This window comes from Chenopodium quinoa, unplaced genomic scaffold, assembly GCF_001683475.1.
Source record: "Chenopodium quinoa cultivar QQ74 unplaced genomic scaffold, ASM168347v1, whole genome shotgun sequence".
Classification (NCBI taxonomy): domain Eukaryota; kingdom Viridiplantae; phylum Streptophyta; class Magnoliopsida; order Caryophyllales; family Amaranthaceae; genus Chenopodium; species Chenopodium quinoa.
Genome location: NW_018743518.1, coordinates 1142685 through 1158812, shown reverse-complemented (window position 1 = coordinate 1158812; position 16128 = coordinate 1142685). Strand labels below are relative to the sequence as shown.

General features: G+C 34.0%; 2 protein-coding genes across 4 annotated transcripts; one reads left to right on the top strand and one right to left on the bottom strand.

Annotated features, from left to right (window-relative positions):
* The first annotated feature begins 792 nt into the window (after positions 1-792).
* On the top strand, positions 793-9221 carry LOC110740054. Of its 3 annotated transcripts, none has more exons than XM_021920542.1 (9): positions 793-1422; positions 2871-2972; positions 3078-3243; positions 3385-3516; positions 4532-4666; positions 4878-4960; positions 5771-5864; positions 5991-6085; positions 9095-9221. In XM_021920542.1, the coding sequence occupies exons 1-8, from the start codon at positions 1169-1171 to the stop codon at positions 6081-6083; spliced, it is 1059 nt and encodes a 352-aa protein (XP_021776234.1). In that variant the 5' UTR covers positions 793-1168; the 3' UTR covers positions 6084-6085; positions 9095-9221. The 3 variants fall into 3 exon arrangements, with proteins under 3 accessions (XP_021776234.1, XP_021776232.1, XP_021776233.1); XM_021920540.1 differs by having other exon boundaries at positions 3337-3516; XM_021920541.1 differs by lacking the exon at positions 9095-9221 and adding an exon at positions 6415-6797 and having other exon boundaries at positions 3337-3516.
* On the bottom strand, positions 6959-15891 carry LOC110740053 (oligopeptide transporter 4-like). The gene is made up of 6 exons (XM_021920539.1): positions 15117-15891; positions 13520-13617; positions 9816-10388; positions 9078-9330; positions 7900-8082; positions 6959-7731 (listed from the first exon to the last, which is right to left on the bottom strand). Exons 1-6 carry the CDS (start codon positions 15630-15632, stop codon positions 7117-7119), a joined length of 2238 nt encoding a protein of 745 aa, XP_021776231.1. The 5' UTR covers positions 15633-15891; the 3' UTR covers positions 6959-7116.
* Between the last annotated feature and the right edge of the window lie 237 nt (positions 15892-16128).

Below are 16128 nucleotides of genomic sequence, written 5' to 3'. Positions count from 1 at the left end.
GAACCAAGCTAATCTTGATTTAATAGGAAACTAGTTCAAACCCCGTGCTATGTATGGTTTTACAATAATATTTTACTATTTATTTATTAGAAAATATACAAAACGAATTATTAGAGGTAAAAAAACACATAATAACAAAAAAGTACAATAAATATTGTGATATACCATAAGATTAATCTCAATGTCTAAATTACAGTACAATTAATCTCATTATTCATGTTATTCTCGTTGATAATAATAATAATAATAATAATAATAAATAAAAAAATAATAAAAATAAAATAAAATAATAATAATAATAATAATCTATTAACTATTAATAAAATAAAACGTTGTTGATGTCATCATTGTTCACATGTCACTCTCATAATATATTTTTTCCCGCCTAAATACAAGGATGATGTATTTATTTTGTTTTTATTTTTTTTGGAGATACCATATTTAACAATCTTGAAATTTGAATATTATGAGCTTTTACATTACAACTACAACATATCAATTTATCCTTAAAAAATGAAACAATTGTAAATAGCACACTAATTAATGGACTTAAAATATGTATTAGGCGACATTAAACAGGTATTATATCATATTTATCCATTTTTTTTTAAAATATACAAATTATAAAAATAGATTTTCTATAAACGTGCATCGCACGGGTTCTAACTTAATAATAATAATAACAATAATAATACTTTTTGATAATATCCTAAATAGTATTTTACAATTTTATGCAACATTTATTATTCTTTATCAGTTTACCACTATGTTTTTTAATTTTATTTAAATTATTATTGTTGGACATCATTCACTAAATTGATATAGTAACAAACTTCTTTCAATAAAAAAAAATAAATAAAAAAAAGTAAAAAGTAAGAAACTTTTATTGGCGGAGATTTTTTTACGAGGTAATGATACGCGTACTTAGGGGATTGCAACTTCCAATAGTGAAGGATCCCTGCTTTCTTAAAGTATGAGGTATGGTTAGAGTCCTTTTCCTTACCGAGTAAATGAACATCATGTTTTCTTTGTGGCTGGCCCCGTATGAAATTTCGTGATATGAAAATATGACAGTTTTACGGTGTATTCTAAGTTTCAACCCTCGCCAGTACTAGTTCAGTTGCTCTAAAGCGCATCGTGTACACAAAATACAAATAAATTTCGTACAATGCCAATCTCTCTCCTCCGTAACTGCCGGAGAACCACACCGTCGCCGGCGTATTTCTGGCATCTCCGGCAACTACGATCAGACGCGACGCTTGAAGCAATCGCAAAAGCCGCCGAAGAGAAAACGCCGGTAGTAACGTTGTACAACTATCCTTCATTTTCCGGCGCATATTCAGCACTCTTTGCTCACCTCTTCCACTCTTACCTTCGTCGCCCTTGCCTTATTCTCCCGTTTTCCTCCGTCGCTCCTTTCAGGTCTTTCTCTCACTGAATTTTTGTTGCTACTTTGCTGTTGATTGTCACAATTATACAATTTCTTTGATTGAATTAATTAAGGTAAGTATTGTGTAATTAGCAATTGTCGCTTAGCATTTGTTCGTTGATTTTTGATTTTGACCTAGATTAATTAGGAGTAAATAGTAATGAATTTGTTCATTGTTGTGCTAGAATAATGTGTATCACTGGATAAATTGTGTTCTGCTCTGTATTTATTTGTTTTTGGTGTAATTTTAATTTTGTGTTAATCTTGTTTAGCTGTTGAGAAAATAAGAAATTAGATCATGAAAATTTTAATTTGAATTTAATTTTACACAACCTTTGTTTTAGGCCATTTTTTGCTGCTATTATTTTACTGTGTTACTCAGACTCAGGTGCGCATGGCTCATGTCCAAGGACACGGTTATTATACTGTTAAGTAACAAACCAAATAGGCAGTGCATATGTCATATCCATATGTTCCAAATTTCAATCACAATTGACTCACTTTTGGCATCTAGAATCGATGTTCCTTAGACTCTTCATTTTAACTCAAAGTACCAATGTCGGCTCCTCAATGTTTTTTGGCCAAATGAAGTGTACCAGTGCTGGTGCTAGACACTCCAACAGTAGTAAGACCTAAGACTAAAACACTTGGACACTTCATTTTGGGCCAGAAAAACAATAATTTTTTTTCACAAAGTAGCCAAGTGTCCAATTATTATTGTTTTTCTGGCCCAAAATGAAGTGTCCAAGTGTTTTAGTCTTAGGTCTTACTACTGTTGGAGTGTCTAGCACCAGCATTGGTAGGACACTTGGACACTTCATTTGGCCAAAAAACATTGAGGAGCCGACATTGGTACTTTGAGTTAAAAATGAAGAGTCCAAGGAACATCGATTGTAGATGCCAAAAGTGACTCAATTGTGATGAAATTTGGAACATATGGATATGACATATGCACTGCCTATTTGGTTTGTTGCTTAACAGTATAATAACCGTGTTATTTTTTTTTGTATTCGGAGTGACCAAACATACTTCCTCAGTTTTCAATATTATGCATAACTGAAGTACCTCCTTTTCTTCATGAATTTTGATTACCGTCCATTTATCATTTGGAGATGGTATTCGGTAGTAATGGAAATTTACAAAGAAAAATACAGGTTGGGGGATGAGGTTGTATTACTAAATACTAATTACCATGTACATTAGGATGATATTTGCTAAATTACATTTAAATTTATTTCCATTACCACCATTTACTTTCCACCTACAAAACAGCATAGTAACCGAAGAAAAACTGATTATGTTTCCTTCCCTTTTTTTTTGGGATTAGACTTTTATCAGATCCGAGATATTTATAAATATTAACAAATGATTTACTAAAGTACTGTCTTACTACTCTTACACCAACTTTGTGTATGATGAATCCTGATGTCCGTGACAACAGGGTGGAAGATTTGTGTTATGAAGGACTCAAGACATGCTATTTCCTTGACTTCATTGGTCCAAGAGGATTTGCTGTGGAGCTTTGGCGGAGGACAGCATGCGAGTAAGCTCATGAATAATCCTTTGTCATTGGGCTGCTCTATTATGTATAGATAGGCTTCTTAAATTGGGAGGTTGACCTTTTGTTTTCCCTGACTTTTGATACCAGAGTGATATGCTTCGATCATAGAAAATCAACACTTCAAAAGATCCCTTCTGTTGAGGGTTGTTCTGGAAAACTCACGTTTCATGTTGATATTGGGAGGAGTAGCTCAAGGGCTGTTTTTGAATATTTTTCAGGCCAGCTTGAATGCACAAAATCACCTGATGGAAATGTTAGTCTATAAACATGTTTCCTTGAGATATTCGTTATGCGTATATGCATAACTGATTCTATTAGAGAGCATCATTTACTTTGCCTTTTGCAGGGTCTGGTTAATGGTCTGCTAAACTCAAATAATCAATGTTGTATACAGTTACTCTTGAACTATCTTGAAGATGGAGATTTACGCCAATGGAGATTGCCTGACGTTCGGGCTTTCAATATTGGGATTTCAGAATGGAGGTCAAAGCTGAACTGCATCATCAATCCTCACATGTATGACCAGGTGAGTAGGGAAAAAATCTGGAGTGGAAAGTTGAAGTCTAATCTTTGATCATGGGGTTTCTTTTAGTCTTTTTTATGAAATTGTCTTCGAGGAAAAAGCTGAATTAGTTGCGCCTGTCTGCCCATGTAGTCGTTATGGTGTAGTTGCTTCTGTCAAAATTGGTTAAGGCAACACATTAGTCATATTTATTAGCACTATATGGACCTAGCTTATTGCTCCTCCAGACCTCCTTGTATAGTTTATTCAAATTGCTACTTGGAAGGACACCCTATGTCACATTTTACATGTAAAATCATTGACTTCTTGACAAGAAATGCATATGCATCTTTATGTAATCGAAGTAAGAGAATTTGTTTGGTGGCATAAGCTCTAGTGAGATGGTCTGGATTTTGTCCTTGCATAGTGTACCTGCCTATACTTTAGTGACCTCCTATGCTTACGGGAAGATTTGTTTTGATAGCTTTGGCTTCATGGGAATAAACCAGCCTACTTTGTTCTGCTATGTGCCAGTTGCAGATTAGCTATGTGCAACTTGGAAAAAATAAGGGGAGAAAGTCTCTTTGTATTTGGGTGTGCTTGGCCATTTTCTGGGTTTTGTTTGTTTGGATAAGAATGATAGATTTCCTTTGAATATACTTCTTATATGCTATTAGCAAGGCCTTTTGGAATAGACTGATAAAATCATATCTGTGGCATTTTTATCGGGGTCAATCTTTGGTGATCTTCCTAATAAACACTTAAATGCACTTCTTTTTCTTGTAAATATTAATAAAGTCATTCTTTGCCTGAAGGTATCTTTTCTGTCAGTTCTTGCATTTTACATCAAGCTTGTTATTTGTAAGGCTTCCAAAACAGCATTGATTACCTTAATAAGTGAATGTATTAATGAGTGGCATTATTGTGCTTGGTGACATTATATGAATTTGATCGTGTGTGTGTGTGTGTGTGTGTGTGTGTGTGTGTGTGTGTTTATTTCCCTTTTTTGAAAAATTCCTTAATTACCACCTGAATGCAGCTATTGGAGATGAATGTAAAAGAGCTGCTAACCAAGGGAAACTCTGAAATTTCAGCTCAAAAGGATGCTGCAAAAGTATTTCTAAAAAAAGCTTTTAAACTTCGGCTAGGTCGAGGATTCTATGGGGAGTGCCTGGTAAGTTTTGGACAGATCGCATGCTTTTAAATCTGTGTTGTCCAAAAAAAAAAAGAAAAAAAGAAGAAAGTTGTGATCGTAAAAAAAATTTCAACGTATTCATCATAAGATATAATCATTGTTTCAAGGCCAAAGCATGCCCCCCCCCCCCTCTTTTTTTTTTTTGGCTTATGTCTCCTTATAAATTTCATTATTTATGTTTATTTATCAGGGAGTTAGAGCTGATAGCAATCCAGACCTCAGTGATGAAATTGGGAAAGAACTTAGTTTAAGGAGTGCTGCAGCTGGCTTAAGGTAACTTATCCAAAACTTGTAAAACTGGCAACCTATAATAGATGTTTACATTATAGCATGGGCATGAGCCAATGAGGGGCAAAGGTGTATGCGATAATGCTATGCACAGGCCAAGTTTTGAAAGGGGTACGACACGGCTTGACCCGTAGGCCTTCATCAAAATTGTATTTCTCGATTACTATTTAGTTTGTTATATACTTAAAATAAAAAATTTTAATTACAACAATCAAAATTTACATTAGCATAGTAAATTACTAAGTTAGAATTTAGCATTAAAAAAATTACAATATTCAAAATAATCCATAAGAGGTTTTGTTCTAATTTCTTGTAGAAAGTTCTAGAAAATATTCTAAAATGTGTTGCAGCCAAAGCCACAAATTTCTGACTTTTTTACGCAGTATTAATTTTTTTGTCAAACACACAAATAGTTCATGGGCCGGCCTGTAACCATTTCTAGTTGCTTTTTGTGTGTAATATGAGGATATTTGAGATGAATCATTGGCTTTCATAATGAGCAGTGCCAGCCTTTGCTTGGTACTGGCTGTGAGATTTGAGCAAGAAAACTTAATTTCATATTTCAACTTCATTTAACTGGCATTTTGGGGATAAGAATTGACTGTTCTGATTAGAATACTCCTCTGCTTTTAATTATATTAGGACATTTTTTATTTGCTCTTGAATCTTATATAGAAATACGATATTGCTCTTAATTGTTAGCTGCACTGGAAATTTCTTGTTCATATAGTTATTGCTCTGTACCCAGGAATTACTCTTATTCATTGTCATCTTCTGGAATTTCTTTTTACCCAGGCCTGTAGGAGCTGTTGTCTTTATGCAACGTAAGAACTTGAAAATGTGTCTGAGAAGTATGGATGGAAATACAGACACCTCAGAGATTGCGAAGGTGTCACTTTAATCATTGTGTTCTATTCACTTTCTCTGTCCTAATTTGAGTTTCTCATTCTCTTTGGATGCTTGAGAAGATGCACTGTCATTACTCATTAGCATTTTTTGCTCCTTTATCCTGTAGGCCTATGGTGGTGGAGGTTCGCCTAGTTCTAGTTCCTTCATCATAAGGATGGATGAATATAACCAGTGGCTCTCTGTCAATTTATCAAGTTGATTGTAAGTACTTCTGTCAATTTATCAAGTTGATTGTAAGTACATCGTATTACTTACATCATTTATTTATAAGTAAATGTTGTCATTATATAGATTTGGCAATATTCCCCCCTCTGTCTGGAATTAATAGTTACATCTGTCACAAATACTGTTTCATGGTGTCCAAGGAAGCTGCCACCTTTTTTAAATTAGTAATACCTTGCTATTATAATCCCAAAATTCTCCCTCCTTAGATTGAGTTCTTGGGAGTTAAGAAAATGGCTCTAGTCAAGTCATGTCACTTCTTATTTATGAGCCGTGAATCTTGATACATTGAATTTTCTATTTTGGAGGGAGTATATATCTACAGTCACCAGCGATTTTCTTGCTACAATGCTTTTCGTTACTTGGAAATTCTTCCCCACCACCTACATATGAAATAGTGTTTGTCAGTTTCATGATTGTCAAGATCTGTACTCATCCTAGCTTCTTGGAGCACCTATTTTGTGCTCAATTTGTATCATATACTGAATGAAATTCTGTTAACAATAACAAACTTCATTAAACTCTCACCTTATGTTTTGTGTAAGGACCTTGCATTCGGCTCTGAAATGGTTGCCCCCCTTGATTCTTTTACTTGTTGGCAACTTGCATTTACTCAAAAAAATAAATTTATTAATGGCCTTGGACTGTTTGACTGCCATTGGAGTTATTTCTCATCTTCTATTTGGGATGTTATAATCTGTGAATCTGTGCTTCTTAAACAAATGGAAATTTCCATATAACTTTCTCAATTATCTTTCACCAGAATTTAGAAATCTGTTTAATATGTTCAGAGAGACGTTCAAATTAGATTACGTTCAAATTAGCTTTACTGAAGTAATATTGCTCTGTTGCTAAAGTCTAAAATTGAGGTGTGAATGTTTATAATGCACTTGGGTTCTTTCCCCTTTTTTTGTGTCATAAGTATTCACAATCTCAAGCTAATACACTAAATTCTGTCAAACAAAATCTATCAAACAAGTCATATAGAATACGCTATAGATGTACAAGAACTAGTAAATAGGGCATCCATCAACCACCATGCCCTTAGCTGTTGGACATGTTGCCAAACTGCAGTGCTCACTATTTGTACCCCACCAGTTCAAGCTTTTGTTTTCCACACCTAGTGAGAAATATAACAGAACTCCCATGAAGGCAACCCCAGCATCCAAAGCTGCTGAAAGAATGTAATTGTATCTCTGCCACCAATGCTTTCTGTAACGGAAGACAAAGAAGTTGAAAATTGTTCCAACTATGATCCAGGCATTATAATTTACCGTTGTTGCTGGTGGCATATAGGCTGTGGCCCCAAGAAGGACAGGCAGGTTAATTAGTGGTATCCATGACTTTTCAGGGAATGCCTTGTGAAAGAGCCAAACTATTATTGGTCCTATTGCCCCTCCTACAAAGAACCAGTTCATGGCTTTGTAAGTTCCAAGATCTCCAAAAATTCTCCTAGGACCAACCAAGCCCCATATGACAGAAGCATCAAAAAATACACGGTCACCAGGACAAGTCCAAGGGCTATCAGCTGGAAGCAGACTGTCCTCGCATATATTGTGAATTGAGTTGAGCAACCACCATGCTACTGAAATGTTGATGGTACCAGCAAAAATGGTTCCTATGAACTGGCAGGTCATATAAAGAGGTTTACTGTAGTAAGATATGATGTTATCGATAAATAAAGCAGAAATTAGTTGTAAATGATTCTGAAAATGCTTGAGTAGCTGTAGTCTGACTTTAGTGTGGGATATATGGCTGTAGAGTCCATGTTACTAACTTGGTGAGAAGTATACCTGAACCAAAAACATTGATCTTGGTGGGATCTTCATGTAGTGGCCTAGCTTGAAATCACTGAGGAAAGAAACAGCTTGCGACATGCTCATATAACCATAAACTTTGAAGCATACGTTGGCAATTGGTTTTCCTGGTAATATGAGGCCCATAACATACTCTGTTATTATGTTCAGTCCTGGTGTCTGCAGATGGCATAAAAATGACAGGTTGTATAAGTGGTTGTGTGGATAAATTTCAGGAAACTTCTTGATATTCTCATAGAAGTTCTGATCTTAGACTTTGACTTGTTTTTTTTTTTTTATTTTTTTTTTATTTTTTATTTTTAAATTTTTTTTTTTAATTGCAATATATGCTATAATGATATGGAAATAATGTAGTTAGGTTTATTCTGATATGAATTTTACAATATTATGTTTTTATAAAGTTTACTAATAATAGTATATAATTTACCCACAACAATGGTCAAAGTTTGGCCTTGGAGATCATTTAAAGTTAGCGTGATATTAATTTCAAGACAAAGGAATATGAAAGAAGCTTACCATCCCAACTTCCCGAGCCAACTGGCTACTGGATTGTATCTGGTTCTTTTTTACATTTCCAAGTAGTTTGTTACTAAATTGTTTTCTTATGCAGTTTCATCTTTTTTGAAGTCCAACAAAGGTGGTTTCTTATGAAAGAAGAATTTCAGAATTTAAGCATCAGTGAATCACTTTGACCTTATGTTTTCTGATTAGATTATATGTCCAAAAAAGCTGGGTCATTGTAAATGTCTCAAACACAAGGTTCATGTCATTGTAAATGTCTTATGAAAGAAGAATTTCAGAATTTAAGCATCAGTGAATCACTTTGACCTTATGTTTTCTGATTAGATTATATGTCCAAAAAAGCTGGGTCATTGTAAATGTCTCAAACACAAGGTTCATGTCAAGGTCTTATGACCTGTTTAGGACAAAAATATAATTATCTTTTGGGTTTGGTAACTTATGAGCTTGGTTTAGTGAATTGCAAAGTCTTGCAATGACTGACTTAAAATGTAGACCCAACTCATTACCTACGTTGACATGCAGGAAATAATCAATGATTATGATGCTTAAAATTAAACAGAAATATGGAGTAAATATTTTTCTATTGTAGGGAGTAGGGAACTATCGACAAACTAGAGTATGTTACCACTTACCACGTTTGTTGTGGCAGTTATGATGCTGATGGGAAGAGTGAATATGAATGCAATGCCACAAGCAAAGAGGAGAGCCCACCAAGGAATTTGAACTTGGTCTTTCAAGAAGATAGAGAGCAGAAAAGAAATTGTTATTGTCAGCCCAAGAAGAGCGTAGAACCACCATGCTGGTATGTCTTTATAGTTTTTCATTAGTTTCGTGTGAATATCCTCCTTGCTTTTGTATGATGCTTGATACCTTTCATAGATCTCCCTGTTTGTTCGAACAATTTACCACAAGTCAGATTAGACATTCCAGTACTGTTGTCATTCTTATACTAGGGGGAAGAAAACTTTTTAGGAGTAGTTCTTAGTTGGTCTAGTATAAATTGTAAGCGGACCAGTTCTCAATCATAAGGACCAAATTCAAACTCCCTCCGTTTATATTCTAATTGTTCTTTTAAGATTCCTTTCTCCCAATATTTAATCTTACTCTGCAATTTTCCGTTTAAAAGTGACGAGATTTATAAGCCTGGAGTTCCATAAGTCTAACGAGCAGGACTCAATAAGCTGGCTTTTTCATGACAAAATTATGATTGCTTGATTCCACTTATAATCACAAAGTTGATCCCACTCTGAACTATATATCAATTTTAATGCAGCATGTCTTGTTTGTGTTATTAGGAGAAATTTAATTATTAGAACAATTCTGTTAAAAAAAAAAAATAAGTATTCACAACTGTAAAGTAATAACATTACCTTCCGTGGAAGAAACCCACATGAGTAAGAGTGGCAGCTATGGTTGCGAAGCCAAAGCCATAAGTAAGAGCGAAAAACGTGCTCATATGGATCTGTCCTTGCTTTGCATATTGTGTCTGATCTAGCTCAAATTGGTCATTGACTATTGCTGATATATTATATATTTGACCTTGAGCTGTGAATAAATGTGAGGAGAAAATGGGAAACTTGCGAGCACTATACAAGTCCAGTCCCCAGTATGCTATGGGCATGAAGATATATATTATCAGAACATAACCTACGCACACATTTGCAATGGCGAAGAATGGGGTTATGAGGGGGCTTAGTAAAAAGGAGGCTACAGCAGACCAGTCTAGTGTTATGGCTCCAAGACCAAGGCCTTTCATGCCCGAGCCTAGCTGTTGGGCTGTAACAGATCTGGAGAAGACCCAGCAGACCCATGATATGCTTGTGAGAGTTGAGAACAAGTAACCTGGGACTGCATACCACAAGAAGCTGCATGTTAGTGCAATCAGGAAGAACTTTGCCCTTGATGTGCGCCTTTCATCTTTGTCATCCTTTTCATGCAAGGCCCTGCATAGAATTGAAAAACCAGTACTGATGTTAGGATAGACGTCCTTAAATTCAGGTCAAACTTACTTTGCTGATTGACCAGCTGCAGTTGAAATATTTTGTTGTTTCAGAAGTAGAGTTGGTTATTTGGAATTTTGGATTAATTTTATGCTTAGATTGTTAACACTTTGTTTTACTTGGTAAAAGAAAGATAAACTGATCACATTGTTTGGGTGCATATTTGCTGCTTATGATGATGTGTGATTAAGCGCTAATCTTACTGCAATATGGTGTAGATTGCTTCGTTTCTTTAGCAGCTGGTGCATCACAAATCACAAAGCAACCTTCCATTACATATATTTGGAACCGGGATCACGACACTGATACATACTTCATGTCTGAGTTGATTGGGTATATACAGAAGCATTTTGGGATTTCTTGATTAAATAGTCTCGGAATCACGGATATCCACTCATACTTCCTCCTGACCCGTACGTAAGCTTCGCAAGGTTAGTGGCTTATGCTTACATATTAACAACAGTAAACAGTTGCTCACATGTCCATGTGAAAACATTTAATTATTTTTCTTCAGTTTTGAACATTTGGTAAGTGGCTTTGGGTCATAGCCGTCAGCTAGACCTTGACATGAACCTTAAATTATTGTCCACTTCTATCAATAACAATTATTGGAAGAACTGTGCACTATACCATTAACGTCTATACACTATAAACGTTTTGCTTTTACTACAACTTTGTGGGTCAATTGTCATCAGTTTGGCATGCAGCCATTGTAGGTTGATGTCGATTCATTAATTTGCATTTTGACAACTTGATATTTTATTTCTTATCTTGTTATGCTGATAGGAGTAAGCCGAGGATTACCTTTCCAAGTTTCCAATCAAATAAAATGAGAACTTCAATTTGTCGGTTAAACGGAACTCAGCTACAAGGATATGAGTTTCAGTCAAACATGAAGGTTGCAAATTAGATTGTCTTTTTTGATAAAACGAAGTCCTTCATTTCACTTTTTTGATAGGAGTACTATAAATTATCTGGATAAAATTCAGAGCGTATCACCTCATCGTTCACTCAAAGGAAGGTAATGGTTGTGTATGTTTATTTTTTCTTTGAAAATTTTCAAATGTAGAAATTGTGGACTTAGAGATATCAATTCAAGTCATGATCAAGAGTCGAATTTAGTTGAGTCGGGTCATTTTGGATTTGAGTTATGCGGGATTATATCAATATATTTTGGATTGGTCATTTTTGAGCTAGCACAGGTTGTTTCAAGTCAAGTTAGTTTTTACGGAGTAACACTTTTATTTATTGTGGTACATAAATGTTTAGTTGAGTCGGGTTATTTTAGATTTGAGTTATGCACTTATGCGGGATTATATTAATATATTGTGAATTGGTCATTTTTGAGCTAGCTCAGGTTGTTTCAAGTCAGGTTAGTTTTTACGGAGTAACACTTTTATTTATTGTGGTACATAAATGTTTAAGTTGCGATTGGAGATCATTTGAATTACGTGTTGGATTGAATGATAAGCTTCTCACGAAGCCATGAAAGTGGACCAAATATGAGAGTGATATTTCATGGACCATGGCCTAGAATTACTAGAAGCGATAAAGCAATAGCAGCCAATTTTGGTAACCAGTGTACAAGTTGCTAATTTGTTACTATTATCAATTTATCATCTTTTCCCACCGTCTTCTGCTGTTGCAGTCCTTCGCCTGCCTGTATATTTTGTCTTTGTTTTATCACCTAAAATTATTTGAATGTCCTCTTCTCTATTTTATCCCTCATTTCAATGTGATTTTCTCCACACTTTTAGATGGGGTTTATTGCAATTTTTATACTCCCTCCATCTCTTATTGATAGTCTATTTTGGTGAAATTTCACGGCATTAAGAAAACTTAAATAAGTAGTAAAAGACATTAGTAAATTTACATGGGGTATGTAAAAAAATACAGAGAGAAAGTAATAAAAGTATATGGAAATGTAAAATTTATATGGGGAAGCTAAATTTGCACAAATATTGTTGCAAATTAGAGGGAATTTTGGTAAAAAAAAATTAATATTAATGGTTGTTGGAAAAAGCAAATAGGGTGAATATTTTGGGACTAAAATTTGACTAAAAGGGACTATCAGTAAGGGATGGAGGGAGTATGATATTTCTATATTTTAACGCACAACTTTGAGGAAAAATGTGTCAATAAATGTAATTACTTCGTATGTTTTATTAAGTTTCAATCACTTTGCAATTTACTATATTTTAGATATCAGTTGAAGCGAACATGGCATAATACTAGTATAAAACTAATCTCTATTTTGTTGCCTATCGCAAGAGGTCGTAATCGATGATGCCTGGCCATAATCATATAGATGGAAAGCGATGAGGTAACCAATATTCCAATTTTTATATGGTGTAAAACCTGTACTTTGTATAAAATTGTAACCATTGCAACTCTCATACGTCTTTATTTCTACTATAAATAGAATGGATGGTACTAATTTTAGGTACATCAATTATTGAGGTCATGGTCTCACCATCTCATGAATGCCCCTTTTAGTGCATTTTCGTTCTAAAATCTCCATAAATGAAGTCTTGTGTATTGTCGATGTTACTTTGATGTAATATATTGAATTTTCTGATGTTATGGTTCCTTCTAGTACTACTTTTAAGAAGAGTTTGATGATTCTATATACATTTATGTCAAGGTCGCCATCACCTAGGTTAGAGAATTTACTCAATATGAGATAGTCCATAAAACTAAACAAAGGCATTTTTGTAAATGGACTTATCTTTTTACTCTTCTTTTCCAACATTAAATTATAGGTTAATTAAAAAGTTAATTCAATATTCTAGTAATTAATTCATTTTATCAAATGCTTTGTGAACCATTTCTCACCAAGATAATTATGAGACAAGTATAAAATAGGAGGAAAGAAATTACTCAACCACCTTCTTATCAAGTTGGCTTACCATTTCTCACCTCCTTTTTATACAAGTTCCCTGTTCCTTCTAATTTACACAATACAATTGTATTTATAGTATTGGTTGTCTTCGATTGGCCATCAATAATACTAATAAGAGAAATGAACATTTTTTAATATATAAGTATAAAAAAACGATAATTATACCACTTGCCTGAAAAGAGAGACTTGGACAAGAGTGTTTGGCCACCACATATGAGAAGGCTCCACTACGTACTTCCTCATTAAACCTGCCCAACCGTAACCCAATACCTGAAGAGGAATGTAATTGATTAATTTGGCATAATAATTTTAAATTACTAATATTTTAATCCTATCATGTTCCAACATACATTTGATTATTTGAACGTATAGTACAATCAAGCTTCTTTAATTATAATAACCAATAATTCACTAATTGATAAGTTCATTAAGTATGAGTGTATAATTCATAATTGTACAACTGATTGACCATTCACTTGTATTCATACATGACTTTTTGTTTAGCAAAATAGAATAATTCTTGAAATCCGGACTTAATTTCGAAGAATTTTATACTTCTACATTACTTGTATGTCAATATAGATTATTCAATAGTCACAGTCTAAACAAAATCAAGTACATACTAGTGACAAAAGTCATGTCACCGGAGTGTATATCAGCGCATAACACCTATTGACAAATGAAGTACATAGGAGAGTAGAAGCGTAATTTATCAGGCATTAGAAAACTTGAATATTCCACTTAACTGTGCTAGTGGTACATTTAATACTCCGAAAATGTACCACTGAAATCACATTGGTGCATTTAATCAAAATGGTACGTACGTTTTGTACTTTGAATTGTACCACTAGAAAACCAGTGCCATCCTATACACTTTCTAAGCACATAGGTGCTATGCGCCAATACTTTTCCATGTCACCGTACTTCACTTAAAACTCCTCTTTTATATTCGCTCATCTGATATTATTATGTAATACAGAGTACAATAAATAATTCAAATTCAATAATTATAATAACATGCATGATATATACGTAGTACAATATAATGTAAGACAAATATAATTACAAAAACAGGCATGATATGTGTAACATATATTAATTAAGACAAAACAAAGTGGCATGTACTAAAATAAAGTACTCTATTAGTCATATAACCTAATTAATTAAGAAAAAGATGTATTTAACTTCTAATTTCTTAAGTAGATTCCTACCAATTCACTCCTTCCCCAAACCCTCCAAGAAGTTTTATCTTGTTTTTTTTGAAGCTACTTTCCACTTTTAGTAGACTTTTCTTTTGCACACCTTTATCGAATTGGACAAGTTAATCTTTCTAGATTTAGAAGAATTTTTTACTCGTAGCTTTTATTCACTTTCACATACTTCGTGCATAAAGTATACTTATTAAAAAGGTAAAATGAAAACATTAATAACATCAATTGACTTTATTTTTATGAGCTCACTGAGACACCGACTAGCCACCTCTATATATAATTGTTCACTACTGCTCATGCACATGTGAAGGTTCATTTCTCTAATCCATATGAATACATGATATATTATTATTACAAATTTGAAAGAATTATAATTATAATAACAACTTTGATTTACCAAAACTTATGTATAGTAACATATTACACGTGACAGTAATATTGTCACGGTTAGTTTCGTGAATCATTAATGATAATCTTATTTATTTATATAGGTATATGTATATGACACGACAACTGTACGAGTATAAAAAATAAAAATAATGAAGGATTAACACATACCTGAGTGGTAATAATGAGGATCCAAGCAGCCAAAAATGAGATATTTCGCTTATAAAACGCCTTAATAATATTGACAATACCAACAGCATAAGCTGATCCATTACCAAAAGCACTACCAGCATTAGCAAATATGGTTATTAACACATGTTCTTTCACGTTAAACGGACCCGGGTTTAGTGAAAATGACCGGGGTCCGAACCCGGGGATATGAAACTGGGTCTGGGGTAGGATACGAGCCATTAGATGACCAATGGGTAGGGTGGCTACTTGGACCGTGATTTGTGTTATAATAAGGGGTTCAGTCCTATAAGAAAAGAATTGGTTAAGAAATGAAAGTAGCCCACAAGAAAGTAGGCCCAAGAACCACATCCGGAAGGTCCATACGGGTAGGTTTGGGTCATCGGTGTTCGTGACGGTTAGACGTACCTCCTCGATTGGGGAGATATCGTCGTCGTTCAGGTCGGGTTTGGGTTTCTCTAGGTCGGGTTGGTGGGTTTGGAGTTCTAAGGAACCCATGGGAGGAAATGTATGTAGTAGCACAAAATTTGGAGAGGAGAAAAAAGACTTTAGGAATTGCAAGTCTCACTAGAATGTGTAAGGGATAGATTTTATATAAGGTGAGGTTAGTTGGACTGGAAAATACTTGACAGCTATTATTTAAATGCTAGTAATAAATTAAGATAAAATGCCAACAATTAGGGAAGAATATAGGTGGGTTATGTAGACTTTTTATTAATTGGTAAAAAAAAGTTGAAGAGAGCTATATATTCTAGTTGTGGATGAACATATCTTGTTTTCTAGGGAGTATTAACAAAAGGATATTTTAGGGAAAACAAAAAAAAAAGACACGAGTGAATATATATATAATTTCTCGCCTTTGTTGAAAAAAATATATAATTTCTTATCTCAATATTTTTTTTTTCCAATTTTTCTATTTGACGCGTCTCAATTTACTTAAATTGTTTCACTATTTTTTTTTTTTTGTATGAAAAATTATCTCTATACTTTTCTC